Here is a 27,114-nt window from a genome sequence, read left to right as displayed (position 1 = left end):
AAAATCTAAACTAGACCATGACCAGAAAAGCAGGCCGTTGAGGCCCTGAGCCCGAATAGAACGAGCACAGAATTTGGAAACATGGATGTTCATCAAGGTAACATTCAGCAAATTGGGAAGGGTGGGAGTGCCAAATGTATGTGGGGTAACTTGAAGGTTATGCGGGCCTGGGGAACAGAATGCAGTTATGGGTTACTTGCAGACATCTCATTTATTTAAAATAACTAGCAACACAAAGGTAAGTATGGCATAGGCTAGTAAGAGAACAAATTAGAGCAGTGTTTCCAAAACTGTGGGTCATGAGTCGAATTTTGGTGGGTTGCAAAAGTCCAAAAATAAACAAAAATACCTTCAAATTCTGTACTTATTTTGTCACAGTTGCTGCACTTCAAAGACAGAGATTAAATATCAGACTATGCCTTCTGACAAATTGCTGCTTATTTTTTAAACATGGGGATGGGTGTTTTCAATCTCCTCTCACTTTGTAGTCAGATAAAGAAAAGTAAAGTGAATTATGTACCAATCGTGCAGTCCCAAAAGGATGCTGATCACAAACCACATTCAGGAGTAGTTAAACTGGGGAGAACGGGAAAGGTGACTACCTTTTGTAAATGTGGAGAAAAGGGAGATGTACCGACACAATAGCAACCCACAGGAGGGAGCCCAGCAGAAACCAAAGAGTGAAAAAATATTAGTTCAATAGGAACAACCCTTCTCGAACAAAAAGGTGAGGAAGCAAGCTAGGGGGAGAGAGAGAAGCATGAAAGGGATCCATGTTTCCTGCAACAATGAACTCAGGTAGCCCAGTTTGAACATAGGCCTTCTTCCTTCTAAGGGCCCCATGGGTTTTCCTTGAGGTGTGAAACTACACATGAAAGCTGGCTACATATTCCACTGTTTCAGTCACTGAAGTCTCAAAACTTGTGGGAGAACCAATCCACATCTGAAAAGGAATTGTCCAGAGGATATTCCATCTCGATCCTGAGGCTCAACTCGAAGCAAAATATCAGTGATCCAAAGACACAGAGGGTATTTTCTTGAACCTGGTCAGGAGAGTGCCAAAATAGAGACCGATGCCCTCCATTTTGAAGTAGCAAATGAAAATGAAAGAGTTTAAATAGTTTAGGTTCATCACTGGTCTTAGCTCTTTGAGCTTCTCGTGAACTCAGAAGTTGGAGCTCACAAAACATCCTTGAGGTGGGATGGGAGCAAAGGCCCTCTTTCATAATAGCTCCTGTACCTCCTGGTTCATTGTGGATGTATCTGATGGGCAGAAGACATGAGAAAGAAGTAGGTGTATTTAGAAAAGGGGTTCTATAAAGTCAATAATGAAAACCCAAGGATCTGCTCTAAAGTTTCACCATTTGAGAAGAAAGAGATTGACATGACCCCCTGCAGACAACTCTGAAAGGGAAGATGGAGGGAAAGAAAATGAGTGTTTACCTGCAGTACTGCTGGAAGGGCTTGAGAAGACTAGAAAGAGTCTCTTCCACTGCTTCCACCGTGGTATTGTCTTCTGCTTAAAAATCGCCCTCCATAGAGTTAGAGATTTCGATCAGCACAACCATGAAGGAAAGAGTGGTGGAGGGGTAGACTAGTGGAACACCCCTGCCCTTCACTGGCCAATTCCAAACCCATCTCTTGATGAAAGACTCTCTTTATGGTTGATAGAGCAAAGCCTAATGAAGAGAAGACTTTGACAAATTTGGAGACGTCCTTCCGAAAAAACTAATCAAAAAGGATTCTCTCAGAGACCTGTAGTGAGTGTTGGCCCCCATAAAACATGCTTAGGGTCAAGGCACATGAGGATGGATTTCCTGCTGTTGGCTGGAAGTGTTTCATTCCCACCAACAAAAAGGCAACCTACCATCGAGCTCATTGTCTATGAATTGGAGGGTCAACCGTTTCAGGGGATGAGGCACAGCTTTCCAACATCTCCAGTGGCATGAATAGGGGCCCAGCTACGTGAAGGACGTGATCCTGGCAACATTTCATGAAACTGTTGATCCCCTACCTAGCATAACATCCAGAGTGGAGGAGAAAGGAGATCACATTGGGGTAAAAGATGCATTGTCACCCAGGAAGGGTTTAGGGTTTTTGGTCTTGATGGTAAATGTAGAAGAATAATCAAGAGCTTACTAATCAATGCCTACTAAACTGATCTGTTTTCTCAGTTTTATACCATTCTAAGGATTTTTGCGTGGTCATTTGCCCAGAGATCAAAGAGGGGTTCACCGTTTAAATCTAAGAAGGAAAAAGCAGTTAAAATGAGGGAACTCAATCAGGAGTTGATGCTTAATGTATTGGAAGGATGCAGTAAGTCATCAGTACTTCAGTCATCAGTTGCAGTCAGAATTTACTGTGTATTACAGCTGTGCAAAAAGGTTCATAATAAAATTGCATTGCTGAAAAAGAACGCGGGCATAATGGTAACATTAATAATTATGATAGCCATTGCCATGTTTAAGATGAAAAGGGTTTAAAGAGAGAGAATATACGAAAGGAGATAAGATGACGAGAGGTGAGGGACGAATGTCCTACCTTGTTAGGAGCAGAAATTATAAGTGAAAGAAGATAGGTGTATGCCATTGAGCAGCATGGGCACAGCTCATGTAATTTTGTGTAGCATACTTTACACATAATTAAGCAAAATTCAGCACACACTCAAAACATTACCCAAACGATCTGTTCTAGTAATAACTCAAAATGTAAGATTTCGGTTGCTCACATTCGAAATACTGCCACTCATGTTCAGAAACGTAGTTTTGCACTCAAAAATATTATGAATTGTGAACTTGAGTAAAAACTCTAACTAAAATGTTTGTTGACCACCTACGTTAAAGGAACTGTTGCTCATTTTCAAAATACTGTTGTTCATGTTCACAGTTTACCCAACTGTACAATTCGTATTCAGATTTCTGAACAGAATAATATGATGTAGAGTAATTATGTAATCTGAGTAATTTTGCCTATGTTTCATTACAAAAAAATACCAAAATTATGCCATTTACTCCAGAATAATCAAAATTGTACCCAGGCCTAGCAGTCATATGGTAATGCCTCCTTGTTAATGTGCTTTGATTGCTGGTGAGAGAAGCAAATTAAAGAGACAGTAATTGAATGATACCCATGTCTAAAATATTACATAATATAGCATCTAAGCAGAAAGACAGATGCATACAGTGCATGGGAGAGAGAGCTAAAATGAGACAGGGAGCATGCAAGAAGTATGGATAGGGTGGTTATTGCTATTTATCTTATAAGACACTGCTATCACAAGGTGCCAAAGATTTGACAAAGTCTGAGATGTGAAACACTTTTTACATTTTTTTAAAATGTTGCTAGAATTTCCCCAGTTAGTTTCTTTAAGTTTCGCTTGCAGGATGTCACCCAAAGTAAACCAATGCAAGGTACAAGAGACCTGCTTGGTCGTTTGTACCCACCAGACGTTTTGTCACTACGTAAATGTAAAACTTGCACTAGCTCTGAATCTTGCTGTTAGACTCAAAGCCAAGTTGTGTCTGGCTAAAAGACTCTCCATATTAAAGAAAATTTGGAAAACTATTCCAATTCATAAGTACCCTCCCCTGCTTTGTGTCAACCAGCTGGAAGAGCACGCCCAGTGAAGAGACCATCGGGCACTGTCCTTACATGGAGAAGTCTGTTGGAAAGACTACCAAGAACAGGTGAAAAGAATCTAGGAAGAAACGATGCTGAGCGATCACTGGCATTAAGCAGATTCGCCAACCGAGTTTAATTAGCCACAACACTATGATAACTCTGTCAGTTTGTTTGGAAGAGCACATACCCTGTTGCTTGTGTAGTCATTTTGTGGGATTCAAAAACAACCAACAACACTGTCTTAGATGACATGGGTTAGCTAGAGGTACATAAGATAATACCTTTTCCTCTCCCCACAAAACAGCCAGCAGAGGTACGCCATGGCATATTTCACACTCACATGGGTTAGACATGAAGGTAATAAAATTCACTGTTCTCCTCCAAGGAGCATTATGATAGTGAGAAGTATGCTCACAAGCACACCACCAACACACACTCAATCTGGGAGGTGGTTAGATGAACACCTTCCTCCCTAAATGTAGACTACGCCTTTGGCAATATCCACGAATCATTTACATCTGCTCACTGAGAAACTAAAGCTCCTAGAGGCCAACATTTGGTGAATAGTGTGTGATACACAAATGTATAGTATAATATGATCAAATTCGAAATGTAGAGCTGAACCACTTCTGGACCACACTTCAGCACACACGAATTCACGTTTTTTCAAGTAAAAGACTCCAGGTGGTAAGTCACTGTATCTGCCACAGAAAGAGAAGGTTGGCGGACAAAACGATAGTTTCCTAAAAAGAGTACAGGGTAGGGTCGGTTAGGTAAATATATATAGAATGACACATATTACCAGCGAGTGTCTAAGAGGCAGACAGAAGGAAACAGAATGCGTGTAAGAGAAGAGGGAGGAAGGGATCAAGAAACAGACAAATAGAGAGCTCTGGCCACATGACATTATGTTGCCAGGGCCAAATGACGTCCGAATTATATCAAGCTGGATTCTGTTTTTCGTTCCCAGGAAATAACAGACTGATTGAAATGTATTAATTCCAATAGAATAGAATTAATTCTTCGCAAACACACACAGCTCGCCTTTGCCTTTCCAGAAGAGATGCAACCCATTCCTACACCACCTCCCGCCTACAGTGACAGTCTGACTTGAACTGATAGGAAGCGCCTCCTCTGAACGACACAGCCAGACTGAAACATGCCTTCCCAGAGTGTTCAAAATCTTTGGGAAACATGACTTTCGAGCACGCTAGACAATCACGTTTTGTGTTCCTTCTGGTCTCAATAAAAACATCAACATGTTCTACTGTTCGTGTGTTTATTGCATCAAAACTGCTCACAGCCCTCCTGTTTTATTATGAACAAGGTGTGGATTGCTGGTTGCCCTGTCTCCCTTCTCACTCCAAAAGTCAAGGGCCAGATGATATAAAATGTGCACCACTGCAATACAGTATTGCATCACATTTGACACTGACGAACTAGTCTTATTCCCGCCGTGAAGAATATGTCAGTGAACTGAACGGGCACAGCTCACCATACGGTGTTTGAATACCACAAAGGCAGACTCAGCTTCCATCCTTGTCAGATTGGTAAGTTCAGTACTTAAAACTGGACGAGAGTACTTCATGTTCTCTATAGGGTTCGTAAACCTCTTTGTCACATCTGCTCCTTCAAACCATGCATCATCATGCATAACCGAAAACTAACTCCTTACAAGTCAAGCGATGACCTCGTTTATTATCTGCTACTGCATATGGCAAAGTAAGGTGGTCACCGAAAACTAATTCTGTAATACCTGGCAGGGGTAGACTGACCACCTGGTTCTGCAGGGGGTAGGTCAGCTCCATGAAAGGCTTTGGGGCTGGTCCTATGCTGGTTGAGCGTTAGTCCCCCGTTGGTTTAGGGTTATTCCACTGTAGATGTTCACATTCCCCCCTCAGCATATTTAAAAGTACATTCTGCAACGCTGCTCGAGACAATTCAGCCTGACTGGCGGAGACATCCTGCTGCCCGCCACGTTTCTCAAAACATTGCACCTGGCTATTTGAGACATTCTGCCGGGCTGAGTGCTCGACACTATCCTATCCCCAACACCCACCAAATTTTACCAGACTGTTCTCAGTAATCTATGTTAATAACTGCAAAACGCGAAGTTTCATTAGGTATTAATCAAACACCGAATAGTCAGAGGGCGTGCGCATCCCCGCCCGCTGCACGTGCACAAAGCAGCAGCTGGCCACAGGCTATGTCCCTCACAGCTGCACGATGCGGTTCTGTGTCCCTTGGCCATTGCTGTTTCAAGCCGTGCTTGGCAGATCTTTTAAACAGTTTACACTTGGCCTGAGTATTCATTTATAAGCAAAACTATGGCGTGGCTGAAAGCAAGAGCTGTCAATAGGTGTTGAACATTTATTTTCGCAGGAAATGTTATGGAAGTAATGCTGAGAGGTGGGGCTTGGGGGTGAGTGAGTGTAAGTGTGTGTGTCTCGACGCTGTGTGTGTCTCTTGATGCTTCTTCATGGCATTGAGTAGTTGGAAAAGAGAAGTTGTACTCCTAATTTTGGAGGGCCTACTGATACCAGGGCCTGACTGGGAACCCAAGGCAGCCCTGGCAAATTTTGTCCGACCAGCCCCCACAGGATGCATAGCGAGCGAGCCTGACAATGGGGCTTTAGGAGGCTCCCCCTCCCCCAACTACAAAAACTGGGGGAAAATGGCACAAACTGTGGCTGTTGCAACACATTCTTCATTATATATTCAATTGTGTGAAGCGTAGTGCACCAGAATACAGCAATCTTTATTCGGGTTCTTCAATGCTTTCCCCACCATCATCCTCTAACAGTGCCTCTCATCTCTGGATAGCCCATCACATATATTTTATTTGTTTTATAGCGCCTCTCTTACCAGCGTAGAGTGCTGGAGCAATTTACATTACACTTACAGAACGCAAAGAGGGCTGTAATGTTTAGGATTTGCGTCATTCATACTGGTATTAAGAGTGTTTGGTCTAGGGAAGCATAAACTTAGGCTTCAGAAGATAACACAGTGTTTGGGGTTGACTTTACTAACAGAAGTTTATTTCTACCTAAACAAACCCTTTTTAGCAAAATTAGGATAATCGAAGACTGGGAAAAAACATAACTTTCTAACCTGTTCCATGCAGTTTTCATGCAGCTCTTTTTTGGCAGTTCATAGCTCACTGTGCTAGATTAATGATTGTAATTTATGAACTGCACAGTAACAAAAGGATCTCTATGACAAAAGCAGTATCCCATGAGCATTGCAAATAAAATACTGTTCTGTGATCTGCTATAGTACACGTTCTTTGCAGCAGGCATAATAACCCTCTGCGTTACCGTAGATGAGTCAGGTACATTATTCACCAGAGTTATTTTGGCACTTTCATTGTTGCCTGAAAACTGTTTGATATACAAGGAACTCTGCAGTGCTTTTAAAACTGCTGCACTGCTACAATACCGGCCCCCACTAATAAAAACAGCGCCCACTCTTCCAGCCTCCTCGGAAAATGCCTGATGTCTGGTGCAGCCATTCCGTCATTGACTGTTTCCATGGTTGTAGTTTATTACACCTATGTCCTGATTGTAATGCTAACACAAACCCTAACTCCATGTCCTCATCCTAACATTTACTCTAATTTTTCATGTGAAACTTTGGTAAACAAATGGTTAACTTGTGTCTTCAACTTTAGTTTTTGTTGGTGTTTTCGTTTTACCTACTAGAACTGCATAACTTCACCTTGCCTGATCTGTTTTTTTGTACTGCCCACAGGAGACTGCCTTTTGGATGAGCCAACAAAGCCCATTGCCCTACCAGCTACCCTACCCGGTGCAACTTACAGCTTGAATCAGCAGTGTGAACTGGCTTTTGGTTTGGGCTCCCGACCCTGCCCTTACATGCAGTACTGCACCAAGCTCTGGTGCACAGGGAAGGCAAGAGGCCAGCTTGTCTGCCAGACACGCCACTTTCCTTGGGCTGATGGTACAAGTTGTGGTGAAGGGAAATTCTGCCTGAAAGGCACCTGCGTAGAGCGACACAATGCCAACAAATACAAGGTGAGAACATCACTCCCAAAGCCTAGGCAAGAAGAGAAATGCGCATTAACAATTAATTATTTTCAAATAGAGGCAGATCAGCAGAATAAGTGTCGGCTGCAACAGAACTTTGTAAGTTGAAGAGAGATCCTCTAAAGGTCAAAGTTATTCTATTGGAAATGAGACTATTATAACTAACACAGTCCTAATAAGGTGATCACATTTTTTTCAAACCAAAATTATTTGTGTGCTATAGGGGACAGTAGTTACAGATCTTTTTGTTTTACAACCATACAGAGTTTGTTATTATGCTAATACCTACAAATTTGTCATAAAAGAGTAAGAGCCTGATTTAGAAGTTGGTGGATGGGTTACTCTGTCACAAACATGACGGATATCCCATCAACCGTTTTACGATCTCTATATCCATCACGTTTGTGACGTTTGTGACGGAGTAACCCTCTTCGCCAAGCTCTAAATCAGGCCCTAACTCGTTGATGAAACATATTTATGTATAAAACAAGAGCATTATCAGGAAGGTCTGATCAAGGGTAACCTTTGCATCAAGGCATCGGAAGGGTTCAGAATGGTTCTGCCAAGTAAGTGAAACAGACAATGTTGAACATAAGTGTAGGAAGGCTACATTTCAGGATGTCCACATTGGCATGTGCACATTTTTTAATTATGACTTTGTTGAAGGCAGGTGATGTTTCCTAACATGGCCAGACTTCAAAGAGGTAAAGTCTAAGTTTAATTCTATGCAGTTGGCGTCCCCCTTAAAAATAGTGAGATATAAGATTGCAGGAAATTGATACCATAGTTTTTCCCTGCTACCAATCCATGATGCCTTAGAACACAGGTGCAGCGTGAAAACGCTGCAGCAGTAACACACTGTCCATTCCCCAGTCTGCTTTGAGCAATTGCAGAATGCATCACTGTGCCAGTGGACTGAGGATAAGTGTTGGTGAGTGTTACACCTGGCATCCTTAGCATGGTTTTCCCTGACTTTTGGCTTCAGACCACCTGTTTTGCTGACCTCGTTTTTGCTGGCTTTAGGACTTTGGCCACTTCACCACTGCTAACCTGTGCTAAAGTCTGCTTAAACCATGATAACATTGGCTTATTCACACTTGACATATTTAATTTATTTATAAGTCCCTGATTAAGTGTAATACCTGTGCCCATGGCTGTAATTTAAATGCTACTAATGGGCCTGCAGCACTTATTGTGACACTCACTTAAGCAGCCCTTCAACATATCTCAGGCCAACCAATGCAGAGCCTGTGTGTGTAGTTTTGAACTGCCACATTGATCTGGTAAGCTCACTCTCTTGCCAGGCCCAAATCTTCCTTTTTTCATACATTTATGTCCCCCTTAAGGTAGGTCTATATGACCCAAAGACAAGGTGAAGTGTATTTAAAAAGTAGGGCATGTACTTTGAAAAACTCTTAAATCAATTTTTCACTACTGCAAGGCCTATCTCTCCCATGTGATAACTTTGGGATTATCTTGTTACAGTTTATAAATGTAATTTCCGATTGGGAAGGTATGGGACCCTCACGTTTGGTGTCTCTGGAATCACAATTTAAAATCATAATTTATGGTGAAGTCGGATTTTAAATTGTTATTCTGAAAATTACACTTTTAGAAAGTAGGCATTTTTTTACTTTAGCCATTTGATGCTTTCTGTCTGTCTCCGAATATACATCTGGGGTGAGTCACAGCTGGGCTTTTTGCATTCCCTCTAGACTCACACACAGGAAGGGAGCCTAGGTGTGACTGATGGATCATCTGGTCCATCCTGGGCAGGATGGGAGGGAGGGGCTCACACATCTGAAAAGGCTCCGTCGTCTCTCCACACAAAGGGCTGCATACCCACTGTAGCGAGTCTGAAGCTAGGGTGAAAAAGGCAGGAACTCTGTGTACTTCAAAGGCATCTCTTTGTAGTCTCTGCCATTTCAAAGGCATAACTGGCTATAATTAGTGAAACTCAGACACCACCAACTCAGTACACTTTTGGACCTGTGGATAATCTGCCAGGAAGAATGACTGATATGCTGCTAAAAGGACTCCCACTCTGTTGAACTGCTACTCTGATGGGCTCCTGCTCTGCTGTTCTGAACTGCTGTCTGCTGCCCTCCTTGTCTGGGAGTGAGAAGGACTGAACCTGCATTTCTCTAACCCAGAACCAAAATTATTCCAAGGTCTTGCTCGCTTGCCTCCTAATGGAAGTCTCAGGGACATAAAAGAGTTCCAGCTCATCTGCACCAGTACTTGGACTCTGCTACGAGTCTTGCTATGCCAAGGTGTGCCAATCCAGTTCTGGGCAATTGGAAGTGGGTATAAATTGCTGCTGCAGTCAAAACCGATGGATCTCTGACTTTGCGCAGCTCAGAACTAACGCATTGCGTACATCCTAAGTGATTGATGTTGATGCATCGCTTCAAGAACTGCCTACAGCCTTGACTGTCAACCTTCTCACGACAAAGTGACCCAAAATAAATCTCTTCTCTCTCTCACAACTGGGGGATGATTTTATGGGAAAAGAAAACACAAGATATTTTTTCTTGATAGTTTCTTGACATTAAATACATGTATTATCTGTACCAGGATAAACATAAGCAATTATATACCTTTTTCAGAGTTGGCAAAGGAATTATGAACATGGGAAGTAGCTCCCCATTAAGTTTTTTTCTTGTGTCTGAATTGGTAAATACTATTTTATGGATTTAGTGCATATCGAATCTTTTTAAAGAGCTCCCCTCGTTCTACATATAATAGAGCAGTCAAGAGGATAAGTATAAGATTTTCAATGTTACCAATCTGTTTTGCAATTTGAACTTTAACGTCCCCTAAATCGCAGCCAGGCGAATATGACCTGCTTTAAGTCTTGTAAATGTCCTTCATTATTTAGAAAATGGAAGGTCTAGAAGAAAGCTTTCATTTTAGAAACGTTATCTGAGAGTTATCACATTTCAGTCAGGTCCACTCATTCAGCATTTGTACTTAATTTGTAGAAGAATGTCACAAGGATATCCCTTAACCTGTTTTTATACCATTGGCAATGGCTAAGTGTTTTTCTTTCTTTTCCTGTGTTTTGATAACTATATTAGTGTGATTCGGGTATTGGCAAATTATTTAGTAATTCTAGAATACCAAGTATAGCTAGAGTTACTGCTTTTGTACTTTCAGTTTTATATAAAATCCCACATACTGGTAATCAGTCTGTGACTATTAATCGTAGCCATGTGCAAGGCTGGCCAATGAGTTTTACTTTTGCTGAAGTTTATCATGAGCGGAAAAGCACGCCAGGCTTGATTCTCAGATTGTTTTGCACAAGCTGAGCAAAAATGTATTTGAAATTTCACATACTAAGAACCAGACCCACCAGACTAGTAGAGCGCTTTACGTAGTGGTAAGGAATACAAACACATGGGTAAGATAAAATATTAAATAGCATACAGGAAGGTCTATAGTTTATAACAACTTGAAAATTTAGCGCAAAAATAATTTTTTTACTGATAATGTAGGAGCACGTAAAACACAGCAGAAAAACTAACCTTAGAGTTCGGGGTTAAGTAAACACAGAAAGAAGTCCACGATTGCCCTGTGTTTGTAATATGCAGGTGCTATTCGGGTATAACCATCCTTCCATTGTGGATGAAGTATGGTCAGACCTACGAGACCAGGACGGATATCTACTAACAAAAAAGGATCCCAAAGCACACTTCACGGGAGTAAATAAGTCCCAGTCAGACACTCGTGTTCCTTGTAGCAAAGTACTGCTTTATTTTCAAACGTCAAATTGGGTGTTGATTCATCGTTCACACGGCAGCAGCCGACACGTGTTTCGATATATGGACTTTATCAAGGCTTCAAACATGTATATAAACTGGAATAATTATCTAATAATATAAAAAAACAAGGATACACGATTATAATGTGCTAAGCGACATCCAAAATATTAAAAATAGGTACCCGAAATCTCATAAACGATCGTTCCGAGCAACACCATGATGCAAATTTCATTTTACATTACTCAGTTTTCCGTTATACAAATTTATCTGTTATGTCCACAGTTTCAGAAGAAATGGCTTGTGCCTCCAGGTAGGAGGTACTTTATCCTAAATTTCCTGTGCACAAAGACAACCCTAAACTTTCAGTCCCCTGATTCAACTCCTTTTAGAACTTCGCAGAGAGGGATTCGCAGAGTCTCTTTGCTAAGTTCCACATTTCAACTTCCTGTTTATGCCTGTTTTGTGAATTGCATTGCTGCTACATTAATGAGTGCTTGGTCATTGTTATTTCAAATTACCAACACCATCATACAACATTCTTCCAGGAGAAAATGCAAGTCGTTTGGAACAAGCTTTATTTCGCTATTGAGACTAGAAGAAGGTATCTTACTCTTTATATTTATTTAGTAATTTAGAAGTATTGAAGCAGACTACATTTAGTCATTCGATTACATCAGCGCGCTGGTGGTGGTCCAGATCTTCTCTTTGCCAGGCAATAAGGACATCTTACATTTCTTCCAGTGAACTGCTTTAAGTCCTCCCTGACATTTGGGACCTTAATTGTGGTCCTACCACATGGACATTCTGAACAGAGGAGAGAAGCCTCAGTTGTATAAAGTGGCCTACAGGCCTTCTGATGGACAGCAATAAACTAAAGGGGAACAACACCAAACTTTAAGTTAGGAGTTTGAAGAGAATGTGAGAAAGATAGGTAAGGAAACACATTCAGGGGTGTGACCAGAACATCATCAGTAAAGATCAGGGATATTTCAATAACATTTCCCACGTTTTGAAATAATCTACATAGATGTAAAAACCAGGCACTGAATTTTAGCTGAGTCCTAGGATCTCTAGCCAAATTAGGTTTTCCTGGCGTAGAAGGCCATGAGAATGCTTAGCTTTCCACATCTTTCTCTGTCTTGATGCAGCCCTGTTCAGTTCCTAATCGGCCCAGAGACCGAAATCTTTGCTAATTAGCCCTCCATGCATATACCACTGGCATAACAGGCATGTAAGCCATTTAAAATGGATTTTCTCTGTAATTCTGGGATAATTAAAAGTTAAGTACTTAACACTGGACTTTTTGAGGAATGAGATGTAAGGAGCAGTAGAGGGATACAGGGGCACAGGCTAAACAGAGCTATTGGAAGCGCAAGGATCCTGACTGCATAGAACCTCAAAACAGTTTTGCCTCCAGTAGCCCATGCGACTCTTAGAGAGGAATTAAAATGGGGTAGAATGCGCCCATAACACACATGCAATCCTATGCCTTGTGGGAAGAGATGTAGATTTGGAGGTAATTTGTTTTACTTCTTACTGAAACACAGTCAGTAAGACAGAACGACCTTGCAGCTGCCTTCACTGGCAGTAATAAGACACAAAATTGGCAAAGTCAATAGGTCTTGCCTTTGCAAGAGTTATTGGCTTAACCAATGTTTTTTAGCCATGTTCTTCACCAACGTGGCTGCTGTTCAGCATGGCTAAAAGTTTGTGGCATAGAGGAGAGTGCCGTGGAGTGTCGTAGAGTGGAATGGCAAAAAGTGGAGTAGTGTGTTGTACAGTGGACTGGCATAGAGTGTCATGTATTGGAGTGGCAAAGTGTGGAGTCGTGTAGAGTGGCACACACTGGAGTGGCATAGAGTGCAGTGGACTGGTGTCGAGTGCATTGGCATAGACTGTAGTGGCATAGAGTGCAGCGAAATTGAGTGCAGTGGCATTGAATTCAGTGGTGTACAATGTAGTGTCATAGAATGCAGTGACTTAGATTAGAGTGGTGCATAGTACAGAGCAGTGGTACAGAGTGTAGTGCTGCAGAGTAGAGTGGCACAGAGTGGACTGGCACAGAATAGAGGGCCATGTAGTGCAGTGGTGTAGAGTAGAGTGACTTAGAGTGGTGCAGAGTGGGGTGGGGTAGAGTTCAGTGATGCAGACAGCAGTGGCAAAGAGTAGAGTCGAGTGGCATACAGTGCAGTGACGAAGGCCAGTGGTTCCCAGCCTGTGGCCCGGGGACCCTTGGGGGTCTGCGAACATCATCAGGGGGTCTGTGACTGCTAACAAAATTAAATAATATTAACAGTTTAGGTCTCCAGCTTTCAGTAATGACTCAGTGGGGGGGGTCCCTATATTCCAATAAAGATTCAGTGGGTGTCCCAGGGCTTCTGTAATGCTAAAGTGGGGGTCCACAAAAGTCTAAAGGTTGGGAACCACTGATGAGAGTGTAGAGTAGAGTGGCAAAAAGTGCAGTGGCGTAGAGTGGTGCAGAATAGAGTAGCATAGAGTGGTGCAAAGTAGAGTATAGTGCCATAGAGTGCAGTGGCATAGAGTGAAGTGGTGCAGAGTAGAGCGGTGTAGAATTCAGTGGCAGAGAGGGCCGTGTTGCAGAGTAGAGTGTCAGAGTGCAGTGGTGTACAGTGGAATAGAGGGGTGGAAAGAACAGTGGCATAGAGTACAGTGAAGAGTCGAGTGCAGTGGCGCAGAGTGCAGTGACAGAGAGTGCTGTGTTGCAGAGTAGAGTGTCAGAGTGCAGTGGTTAAGAGTAGAGTAGCATAGAGTGCAGTGGCATATAATCTCGTGGCGTAGAGTGGTGTAGAGTGCAGTGGCATAGAGTAGATTGTTTCAGAGTAGAGTGAAGTGACGTAGAGAGGAGTGGTGCAGAGTACAGTTGCGTAGCATGGCATAGAGTGTAATGGTGTCGAGTAAGTGGTGTAAATACAGTAGCATAGAGTGCAGTGGTGCAGAGTAGGTTAGAGTGGCATACCATGGATTGGCATAGAGTGCAGGGGAGTGTTACAGAGAAAAGTATATTGCATAGAGTGTATTGGTATACAGTGCAGTGTTGCAGAGTGGCGTAGAGGACAGTGAGTAGACTGGTGTGGCCTTAGACTGGAGTGGTCTAGAGTGCAGTGGTGTAGAGTAGCAAAGAGTGCAGTGGCATAGAGTAGAGAGGCACAAGGTAGAGTAAAAGTGACATAGAGTGGGGTGGTGCAGAACGCAGTGTCATGGACACTTTCTTTGCAACAGTCACATCATCTCTCTGCACTACTTGAGTCAAAATTGCCACTAGCCCAAATTCGATCTCCCACGAGTAGTTACATTAATCGTCAGAGTTCTCTTGACATTTTATTGTTGTCTGAAAAGCTGGGCAGGAAGAAGAACTTTTTGTGCTTTTAATCCCATAAGTTATTTTTAAACACAGTGCCCCCACCAATGTCAGCCCCAGGTGCAGCTACATCAGTCGAACCTACCTTAACCAGCCCTTTTGATCACATTAAAGTGTTTGTTTCCAACACATTTCAGAAACAACCAAAAATGCGCTTCATTTGTGTGTTCATAATCCTGATATATTCTGAAATACTTACGCAGTTCATTTAAATGTTATTGTGAAAACTCTTTCCTGGTCTCAGTATTCAGAAAGGTTGTCACACAAATCATTTCTCTTTGATGTCAGCGAAAGGTAAACAAATGCCCTTGGAAGACAGCACATGACATTTTACCCCTGTGGTTGAATGCACAGCAAATGTGACGAGATACAAACAAAATTTAAATGCCAGTTAACAAAAAGTGAGTTTGTGGAAGAATACCGTTAGCGTGGTTAGGGAACAGGACGGACAAACTAAACCTGGAGAGCCTACAGCAAACAAAACCAGCAAATGGAAAGCCAGAAAGTGTGAGTTACAAACCACAAAGCCAATGGTTATCAATGAGTGGAAGGCATTCCTAGGTCAACTTTCTGAAAGTCCTCAAGATGTCTTTAGTAAACCAGACAGCTGCGCTATCTGGTAAGCTGCAACCTAGTAAATGAGGGTAGACACATAGTTAAACACAGTTATTGCCTTTTTTACATTCATTAACTTAAGAGGATACAGAGCTTTCTGTGCGCCTGCCCTGGTCTTTGTTTCTGAACTCACTGCTGGGTCTGGCGCTCCTCTGTGAGGACAGAGGAGCCATGCCCCAAGCCAAATAACAGCCTGTTGAAAGTCTGAATCAACAATTTGATCACTTGTAAACCTTTTCTGCAGTTATCCTTTATTTATTTACTTTTTGGCTTCATACAGAGTACAATTATTATCATTTTTAATTGCTTTGGCTCGACTTGAGCCCTCTCTCTGTAGGTCTTTGGGGTCTTAGAGATGTTGAAGTTTTCCTGCTATGTCATTAGCAAGATAAAAAAATATAGAACAGAAAACAAAGTTAACCCTTTTTTCAACCGTATTGAGGGCCTGGCCTCTCTCGGGCAGTCTGTTGTTCTGGTCACTATTTTGCATCATTATCCAATGTTTTCTCCGGTTCTTACAGTGACAGCTATGTGGTTCATCTAATCACCACCATTTATTGCTGTGCACATAGCAGTGATATAATTGGCTGAGTTATAATTTGCCGTAAAAAAGCTGCTCTTCTTGTACTCAAGTGCTAAATTATCTCTGCACTGGCATGTTTCCTTGGAACCAAGCATCATTGAAGATAAACTTGATTTAACTGTCAGTTTCCAAGGACCCAAGCTAATTCTACATAAACACATTCATCCAGTAAAAGGTAAATTGGTGGGTCAGGCCTGTGAAATTTTTTATTACAACAGAAAAATTTGCAGACTTTTTAAATGTTGCATAAGTGAAATTGGACAATTCTGAAAATGTCACATCTGTGAAATTTGCATAATTCTTTAGAAGACTGATTAAGACACGTAGGTCCTCATTTTGAGTTTGGCGGTAAATACCACCTACTGCCACGGTGACGGCTGCCAACATACTGCCACCGTGGCTATCATCCGTCCACCATATTATGAGCACTGCCTGACTTCCGCCACAATAACAGCAGACGTCTGGCAGTGCTCAGGCTGGCGGACAGTGGTATGGTGGAACTGCTACCAACTGCACTGCCCCCTCAGTAGAATGCCGCCAGCCGTATTATGGACATAAATACAGCCTGGTGGTGCTCTGCTGGCGGGGCGCTGCTGGCGGTAGCAGCGCCCCTTCCTTGCCCGACAAGGTAAGTCAGGCGTCCGACAGGGGAGGGGAGGGTGGAGGTTGTTGTGTGTGTGTGTGTCTGAGAGTGTGTGTGCGTGTGTGAATGTGTCTGTGTGTGTTGTGATGTTTGTGTGGTTGTATGCGTGTGAGTGAATGCGTGTAAGAATGATCAAGTGAGTGCGTGTTTGCATGTCAGTGTGAACGTGTGAAAGAATGTGTGTGAGTATGTCTGGAAGTATGCATGTTTGAATGCGTGTATGGCAGTGTGTCTATGAATGTGTGTATGGCAGTGTGTCTATGAATGCGTGTATGACAGTGTTAGTGAATGGGTGTATGCGTGGTGCATGTGGGTGTCTGTGTGTGAGGAGGGGGAGGGCATTGTGACTGTAGTCGGGTGGAGGGAGGGGGTGATGTGTGCATGTGTGGCTGTGGGGGATGGGGCAGTTGTGTGGTGCGTGCGTGTCTGCAGGTGTGTGTGTATGGGGGTTGAGTGAGTGGACCGGAGGGAGGTAGGGGTGTAATTTTGTGTAGCAGGGGGTGGGAGGGGTGTGCGTGTATCAGAGTGGGATGCGGGTGAGTTTGAATGTCAGGGGTGGAGGGGGGCTAGTGTGTGTATGGTCGAGTTTGGATGGACGGGGTGGGGGATGTCAGGTGAGTGTTTGGGGGGTGGGGGGGCTGCATACCAGTGACCGGTAGAGCCTACCACCATGGATTTAGTGGCATTGCTAATGCCACCGAAACCATGGTGATAGGCTGGCTCATAATGCCAGGGGCAGTACTCTGTCGGCTGCCGGGCTGGAGATGGACTTCTCTGGCCCTGCGGCTCATACCGCCATGGCGGTATGAGTGGTAAATTGGCGGGTTGGCTGCAGTCAACACGCCAATCTCATAATGTGGCAGTATGTAGCATCAGCCTGTTGGCGGTAATACTGCCACATTACCCTGGCGGTCAGAAGACCGCCAGGGACTGGCCTTCATTATTACATCGGCGGTCCTTTCCTTAGACCGCCGATACCACAGGTGTCAGAAGACCGCCAGTGCTGGCAGTCTTCAGTCTGCCATATAATGGGTACTGCCAGAGTTCCACCACACTGTCAGCGGATATCCTACAGTAGCCATGCTGGCAGACGGTGGTGATCTGGCATTGCTACCACCTGCACCACCCCACAAGTAGGACGCCGCCAGCCGCATTAAGACCATTAATACAGCCTGGTGGTGTCCTGTTGGTGGGGAACTGCCAGTGGGGAAAGCACCCTTTCATGTTCCCTGCTGGACGACCTCCTCACCGGACAAGGTAAGTCAGGCGTCCGACAGGGGAGGTGGGGCGGGGGTGTTGTGTGTGAGTGTGTGTGTGTGTGTGTGTGTGAATGTGTGTGTGTGTGTGTGTGTGAATGCGATTGTGAGTGTTGTGGCGTATGTGTGGTTGTATGCGTGAGTGAATGTGGGTATGAATGTTGAAGTGAGTGCATGTCTGCATGTCAGTGTGTATGCCTGTGAGGATGTGTGTTTGGATGTTTGTGTGTAAGCGTGCCTTAATGCTTGTGAGTATTTGTGAGTGAATGAGTGTATGGATGAGTGTGAGAGGATGCATGTCTGGAAGTGTAGGTGAATGGGTGTATGCGTGGTGTGTGTAGGTTTCTGTGTGCATGTATGCGGGGAGGGGGTAGTGGGAGGTGTCATGTAAGTACGGGGGACATCATGTAAGTAGGAGGCATCATGTAAGTGGGGGTGCTGTGACGGTAGGAGGGTCAGGAGCTTGCTGAGGGAATGGGGGAGCCATCAACTGGTGACAGGGAAGGAATTCCCTGTCACCGGTAGCACTGCCACAGAAAGCATGGCAGTAGGCCAGCTCATAATACCACCAGCGGTCCTCTGTGGACCGCCGGGTCGGAGATGGACATCTCTGGCCCAGCGGTTCATACTGCCATGGCGGTATCAGTGGAGATGTGGTGGGTTAGCAGCGGCCAACCTGCCACACTCATAATGTGGTGGTCTTCACCGCCAGCATGTTGGCGGTGATACCGCCACATTAGCCCCGGTGATCAGAACGGCCAGGGTCATAATGACTGCCACAATGCATCAAACAAGATATTTTCTCCTCAAACAGTCCACCTTGTAGATATTTCATTTGATATTTGAATGCAAGATTTATCCTTGAGTACAATTTTCATATGTGATACCGCAGACTGAATTCTGCACACTTATGGAGGCCCAGCTCAAACTAGGGCTCATTTTTATGTGCTTTTGGAGCAGGGCAGCACAGCAAGTCACCTTGCTGCCCTGCCCTGCATCAAAGGGAAAGGGCAGGAATGCACCATATCAATGGCATATGGAACATTCCTGTCCTTTCCCACTGTACTGGAGCTATTTTGGCAGCCTAGCGCCAATGCAGACACCCTTGTACTATGGTGCAAGGGTGTCTGCGTTGTAGGCGAAGGGCACCTTCCTGCACAAAAGCAATCCTCTGAGGCTTTTTCCTCTTTCTATGCAGAATGCAGCACATATAGAAAGAGAAAGAACATGGAGAAATAAAGATTTTTCTCCTAGATGCGCCCTGTGGAGGCATAAGGTTTTGGCACATTCCCAGGTTTACAAGGTCTTGCAGATCTGGGGATGCATCAGAATCCATGGGTGTTGAGTGGGAACACCCACTGCAAAGCCCATGGAACGCCTCCCTTGCACATAGTAAGGCAACACAGCGATTTGTACTGCGTTGCCATACTCCATCAATATCTATGAGGCCATTCAAAGCCATGCAAAGTGGCTTTGCGTGACCTTATAGATATGATTTCAAGGTTTGCACCAACATTCTGTCACAAAAGGTGACACAACGGTGGCGCAAAGGGCTAGTAAATATGCACCTTGGTTTTTAGCAAAATTATGAGTAGAATCTCAGAAAGAAACACTGGCCATTTCCTGATTGCCAATATTCAGATTGGAAATTTAGGCGTGTTTCATACATCTCGTAAGAATTTTCCCTCTTGAGAGAGTATGGTGTTATTTTGGCATATGTCACCATACAATTAAAATTTTCTTACGGAACCCTAGTGTGGGCACAAAGCAAGCCATTGTACAATAAAAAATGTAAACTTACGACTCAATGTAATAAATATAATTTGTCAAAATGTAAAGGTAAACAAAAATAAAATTAATTACATATGATACATTTGGCCAAACATTAAAACAAAATTAATGTGGCACACAGAGCCAATAAACTGGCAACTTAATTACAATTTGTTTCAGGACCTTTGTGATAGGTTCCTAAATTCTCTTCGAAGGGCCACAAGAATGGATATTTTGGTGCTTAAAATTCTCCTTCACTCTCTCAAATTTGTGTTTTTGACCTCTGCTCTGTGTTGACATTTACAAATATGTGTGTTTTTAGAATTCTATCTCACTACACTCACACATGTAAATCAGGATGATAAACTCATCTTGACATAAAATGTTATAAAGTTACAGGGGCATGGTCTGCCAAGATGACCGAGTGGACGTGATTCACTTCGGGTAGCCTGCAATCTGCAGCAAAGATACGTTTTTTTTATTGTAAAGTACTTGACCTGATGTGGGAAGAATGGGCTGTGAATGAGGAACAACTCAAAGGAGGAAGAATGCGCTGCAGCTACTAACGGCTGCGAGATGAAGGCCGATGTTTCTCACCTCAATGCATCCTAGAAGACAATGGCCTTACTCCAGGCCTGGACGCTCTCCGGCTTGGTCAGTTGCTCGATAGCGCCCCCGACTGATACCTAGACCTGAGTGAGTATCGACTCCCGCTATAGCCACCAGGGGTCCTCTGGAGAGGACTCTGGCAAAGGGGTGAGAGGAGGGTGCCCTCAACTAGCACCCCGGGTAGTAGACAGGGAGAGGGCAGAAGGGATACCGGAGCTGATCTGCGCATACAGGCATGTGAAAAGTGAACACACTGGGGCTCACCTGTGTAACTTTGGACTTAGCCTTCAGCGGGTGGAGCCTCTTGATTTTGTAGTCCCCCCCCCTCATTCTTCCACCACCAGAGAGGCCCACATGGCCCATCTGTCTTCAAGATGGTGGCCAGCAACTGAGGGGCCCCACAGGCTGCGCTTGATAGCAGGCTAAAAGACCTGATTACACACACCTTGACTGTGTGGTTCTAATGGAACAGGGGGATACTAGGGAGCTGCATACCACTCCTACTGCAACACGCCTGACTCTAAGATGGCGAGGGGCCGAAACTAGTAAGCACTAGGGACAGATCATCAACAAAGAAAAGAAGCTGTCAACCTTTGCTGCTCCAAAGCACAGCCTTGAAGTGGCCCCACGGATGTCTCCCTCACAGCTGAAGGCTGGGGAGGGTGCTTGCACCACCTATTCACTAGGGACCGATTAGAGTGAGTTCGCAGCGTTAATGCACAATGTTGAGGAATCCAAACAGAAGAGCCATAAGTGTTGGGGTTTGTCATGAGCCAACGAAGTGGTCTTAACATAGGTGTAGAAACCATCTCTTTTAAGAGACAGACTACATGTGAAAAGATTCAAGCAATGCATAGCCATCTACGCACTGCTTCACTGCCCTACTGGTTGATGCGGAGTCCACCTTCTCATTACTAAGCATCCCCAGCTAAGCGTTCAGAGAGGTGATCCTGATTCTAGTTACTGTAGTGCCTTTTACAGTGGCAACAGAACAATTATATACTGCTGGCATGCTATCTAGACTCCCTATACAGGGAAACTCTACTCTGCCTCTCCTACTAAGGAACCACTGTCTCTATGCCACCCAAGAAACATCAACCAACAGTCTCCAGTTACTTTGCTCAAGCAGAAGCTAAAACACCAGTATCTGATGACTTTGCAGCTTGCACCATGGACCTCACAAATGACGATTTGCTTTCACCTCTATAGAGACTTTAAGAAAGAGCTCTGTGAAGAATTGAAGTCTGACCTAAACTAATTTCTGAAGACCTTGCGATGAGATCTTAAAATTATACTAATAGCGCTCCAGCACAATGTGGACTCTTTGAAATGAAATCTGCTGATTTGGAAACTTGTACTGGCCGCATAGAGGAACTCACACACGAAGTTCGCATGCAGCTCCAAACCTCAATCTTAAAAAATGAAGACTTGGAAAATAGGCCTTGTTGAGATAATATCCGGATTCAAGGTCTTGAGGAAGGGGCAGAAGGCTTCTATCTGGAAGCCTGCATTGTCGGTCTATTCTTGGAGCTGCTTGCAGATGCAACAATGAAAGTGAAATTAGATATAGTACACCGAGTTTGCCTACAATCATTAAGTGACATGAGGTGCTCACAAGATGTTCTGGTGAAAATGCACTCCTTTAAGACCAAAGAAGCCATCCTGCAGCTGGCGTAAATGGTGGAGACAATTTCCTTCCAAGGTGCAATGTGTACACTATATCAGGAGATAGCCCCTGCAACGCTAACCCGAAGCCAACAATTCAGACAGGTTAGAGATAACCTAAGATGGGATCGCCTCAAATAACGGACATACCTGTTTGGCCTCAACTTTGACTTTCAGAACAAACAATGTCATGTCACAAATCTATCGCAACCTGTAGCACTTCTGGATATCCCATAACTGGAGACTCGGTCGGGGGAAGGTGATATGGGAATGCCCAGGAGGGTGCTTCCTGCCCTACGACCTCCTCTACATGGCTATCACAATACACATCATCTGCATAGAAAACGTTGACTCTAACTGGACGACACTCCACAGGAACCACCTGGGCATGGCTGGTTTTGGAGGTTTGGCCCATGAATGATGATACGGAAGGGACTTTCTGCAGAGACTTTGGATGTCTCTCCAGACAAGACGGTCGGGACCAGGGAGGGACGTAACCTGTGAGAAAAACTGGCTAATGCACCTGTCATTGCATATATCAATGCTTAGGCTGTTGATCAATCACACTACTCAGGGTACTCCACTGTTAAACATCATTCTTTGCCTTCATTAGCTAATCGATCTGATGTATAGCTGTAATGGACCATTTGCCCATTTTGACATAGATGTCCTTACATGTTTGTTGGTTTTCGGGACCTGTTATCCAGTGTTACTTTACTTGTTTATTGTTATGGTACCAGGGTCCCTGGGGGTTGGGGCAGATTTCCAACTGCTTTACATCGGTTTATCATGGGATGTGGACTGCATGAGTGGTGGAGGAGAAGAGAGGTACTTCACAGGTCAAATTGCCTGGTTGGGAGAGAAGTTTTCGATTTACTGGTGCGATACACATTATGAAATTTTTTACACTTCGACTTCTAACATAGTAATAATGTCACTCACCTCGAATGTCAAGGGCCTAAACTCCCCTGCCAAATGGCAAAAACTTTGGAAATATTTTCTGGGTCGACGCTATGACACAGGGGCCCTTAAAGAGACTCATCTCAAATGTGATGAAGACCACAGACTTAAAAATAGGGCATACCCCTAACTCTTTCCGTCATAAACCACTTTGAAAAATAATGGGGTAGCACTTATGTTTCACACCTCTCTGAATTTTCATCCCTCAGGACATAAGGCCGACAAGACCGGGAGGGTTATAATGGTCAAAGGCACACTAAACGGTCAGCCCATATTGTTTGCCTCACTCTACGCCCCTAATAGCAATCAGGAGCAGTCCCTCCACTTCACCTTACATTTGCTTGGAGGGTTTGGGGAGGGAGAGATATTTTTAAAGGGGAACTTTAATCTCACCTAGTACGCACCTCTGGACAGTACAAACCCTCATAGGTCACCCTCAGGGAACGTTTCCAGGGCATTGAAACAGACTTTTCATACACTGGGACTGATGATGGGGGGAGGACATTACAAAACAAACTCCTGTGAATATACTTTCTTTTCCCATTCACACCACACCTATTTCAAGCTAGTTTATGCCTTCATTTGCCAATCCAAGATCTACTGGAGGCAACCATATATCCAGTAACTCTCTCAGACCATGCAGCAATATTGATAACATTAGACTAAGGACCGGAATTCTCAAGATATCGTAGCTGGTTTTTCATTAATTCCCTAAACCTGAATGGAGTGCCTCATGATGACCTGCAAAAGGCTATCCTGGAATATTTTCAACTAAATACTCCCACTAACATGCCACCAGCCATACACTGGGACGCCTTTAAGGTGGAGCTCTGCTGCAAAGGTATTTCCTTGATGTCCTCAATTAATAAACAATGGGCAAATGAACAGCTAACCCTAGAAACTGAGCTATGATTTTCAGAACAAGCACATAAGGACTGTTAGACACTGTCACTCCAACACCAGGTCACTTCTGTACAGAGTAAACTTAATGTATGCCAACAGGGCCGAACTCACTCTGCTATGTTTGAGCCGCACATCCTATGAGCAGCGAAATATAAGAGGATCACGTTTAGCAAAGCAGCTAAGGTTCAAACAGGAAAAGGAACACATAGGGGGCATTCGACGTACCCCAACTGAACTTGTCAGCGTAGATGCAGAGAAGGCCTAAATATCTGGGGACTTCTATACGACTTTCTATACTGCAGAAAACACAACCGTCCAAGCCCAGAGTGGTTACATGGAAGAGGTGAATCTCCCCCAAGTGTCTGCTGCACAAAATGAAACTTTAGGCCAGGGGTCTCCAACCTTTTCTGTAGTGAGAGGTACATCTGATCAGTGAAATTCATTGTGAGTTACTAAAGGCCAAGGCAAACGCACAGTGTTACTAGACACTCCCCACCCAGCTAACTGACGAAATCTAATGTCCATACAGTCAGAAATTGTGGTTTGACCAAAATGCTTTTTGACTAGGGACGCTATGACAGGGCTGACATGTTTGCCAGTGAAAGTGTAGTCTTGTGTTCGTATGAATTAAATATATGTGAATAGGTGAAAGACAGCCTGTGTCATATGTACTATTGGCTCAGGACACACTTTTTCCCATTTGTGGAACCATTATATGTATAACACAAACATACAGCCATTTTTTTAATGGGAGAATTTTGAAGTGCATAATAACGTTATGGAAAAATATTCATAATATGGACCATTTTCCGCACTTTAGAATTGAAGTGTCGCATTTACAAACATCAGGCATCTTGCACCCCATGGCCTGTAGACAGGGTGCCACATTTGTAATAGGAAAATACAGCCATGAATTTAAATGGGAGGAACTTAGAGTGAAGAAACATGCTTCACAAAATATTAAGACATAATTGACTCAATATTTCATATAAATAATATTCTTCACTTTAAGTTTAAATTTCTCCAAATTAAAATAAAATACTGTACTTTTCATCAAGACATATAGCAGAGTAGCTACAGGCCACTAGGAGCAAGAGGCCTGCTTTATGTAAATGTGCCACTTTGACATGAGACAAAATTAGAATGAAAAGTTAACTTAATTATCAATTTAACACTTCATTTTAATTTTTTTCCCGTTTAAAGGCATTCAGAAATATAATTTTCTTCTCACAGGAGTAGACAAGGACTTTTAGTTAAAATTTAAATACCTAAGTGCTTCTGTTCTCCACCTCTGTGACCTCAGGTCATAAATCTGACTCCAGCACTGCTCATTATCAGGCCCTGCTATCTACAGCCTGAAGATATTATTGTAAAATAAACACAGTCTCCCCTTAACTTTAAAAGGGAAATGTGACCCTGTGCTTATTTAAAATGAACTCAAGGGTGTGAGATACTCTGAAGGAGTGTGAGCTACTGGTAGCTCACCATCAGCTCACCATCGACTGGCTGGTGACACCTGCTTTAGGCGAACCCATTACTGAGGAAGAGGTGAGGCCAGTGATAATTAACTCCAAGCTACATAAAGCTCTGAAGACGGGTGGGCTTACGGCTCAATTCTACACCTCACCTGACATCCCTCTTTAACAATATAGCATCTGTGGTAGCGACCACACCCTCAATGAGTGAAGCTCTGCTCTCGATGACTCCGAAACCAGGGAAAGACCTGCAAATCTGCAATTCCTACAGATCCTTAGCACTTCTAAATTTGGATGCTAAGCTTTACTCCTGTATACTGGCAGCTAGATTGAAAGAACTGATGGCTTATCCAATCAATCGGGTTTCATTAAAGGTTGCCAAACACACAACAACTTGAGAAAGGTGATCCACCTAATGGAGAAAAAGCTATCCTACTGAGCCTCGATGCCGGGAAGGTGTTTGACTGGGTAGATTGGCCCTTTCTCTTTCTCACCCTTAAATACTATGGTTTTTGCGACCAATTTATAACAATGATATGAGCTAACTATGCCAGCTAACTACTTGTGTCCTTGTGAAAGGTACAAGCTCTAGACCCTTTTGCCTGGGACAAGGGACTCGGCAAGGGTGCACCCTATCCCCATTGTTATTTGTGCTCAGCATGGAACCATTAGCAGTGCTAATACAAAATACATATGACATTCAAGGAGTGATTTTTTGCTCTGTAGAACACAAGATCTCCCTCTTTGCCAATGATGCATTGCTGACAATTACAAACCCGATCACCTTGCTAGTTAGCCTTCAGGAGGAACTGAGAGCCTTTGAACAGGTGACGGGATTTAAAATTAACCTAACAAAATCATAAATACTCAACCTGATGTTACCCACTGCTGCCATGGAAACACTGCCAACAATGACTCTTTGTATACAGGCTAAAAGGGAGATCACCTGTTTAGGTATTAAATTAACATTCGGCATCGTCAATCTCTATAAAGTTAACTCCCCCCCCCCTTATCACACAATTAAAGATTGACTTGAAGAGGTGGGCTCCATTACATCTTTCTTGGTTGGGGTGCATACATGCTATAAAATGCAATTTTCGCTGTTTGCGATGTGCAAACTGCACTATGCAATGCACAGAACCCATTTTGCGATTCGGTAACCTGGTTATCGAATCTCAAAATGGGTTTGCGAGTAGCAATTAGGAAGGGGAGTCCCCTTCCTAACAGCGAGTCGCAGTGCAATGCAGGATTGCTTTGTGACCGCGAACACAAAGCAATCGCAGTTAGCACCCATTTCAAATGCTAACCTATGGGTGCTAACCCATTCGCAAAGGGGAAGGGGTCTTCATGGGACCCCTTCCCCTTTGTGAATGGCATTAAAAACATTTTTCCAGAGCAGGCAGAGGTCCTATGTACCACTGCCTGCTCTGAAAAAATGAAACAAAAACGTTTCATTTTTTTAGTTTTGTAAGCATCTCGTTTTCCTTTAAGGAAAACGGGCTTCATTACAAAAAAATAACTGCTTTATTTAAAAGCAGCCACAGACATGGTGGTCTGCTGTCTCCAGCAGGCCACCATCCCTGTGAGTGCCACGAGTCTCAACGGGGTCGCAAATTGCAACCCACCTCATGAATATTCATGAGGTGGGCATTTGCGACCCCCTTGCGAGTCGCAAACAGTGTCAGGGACACTGTTGTGCATAGGGTTCGCTCTGACTTGCAATTTGCGAGTCGCAAAACCCAACTTACCTACATCTGACTCTTAATCTTTTGCAGAGCTTGACATGGATAGAGAATTCATCTCAACTCTGCATCCACTACTTACC

At 43.6% G+C, this 27,114-nt stretch overlaps 1 protein-coding gene across 1 annotated transcript in view; it reads left to right on the top strand.

Annotated features, from left to right (window-relative positions):
- ADAMTS15 (ADAM metallopeptidase with thrombospondin type 1 motif 15) overlaps positions 1-27,114 on the top strand; it is a 266,466-nt gene that overhangs the window by 178,954 nt on the left and 60,398 nt on the right. The window contains exon 4 of the mRNA XM_069224462.1: positions 7,372-7,655. Within this exon, the coding sequence (XP_069080563.1) occupies positions 7,372-7,655 (284 nt within the window). The remainder of the gene's footprint in view (positions 1-7,371; positions 7,656-27,114) is intronic.

The sequence above is a fragment of the Pleurodeles waltl genome, chromosome 3_1 (assembly GCF_031143425.1).
Source record: "Pleurodeles waltl isolate 20211129_DDA chromosome 3_1, aPleWal1.hap1.20221129, whole genome shotgun sequence".
Classification (NCBI taxonomy): Eukaryota; Metazoa; Chordata; class Amphibia; order Caudata; family Salamandridae; genus Pleurodeles; species Pleurodeles waltl.
This window is presented reverse-complemented; position numbering and strand designations above follow the sequence as displayed.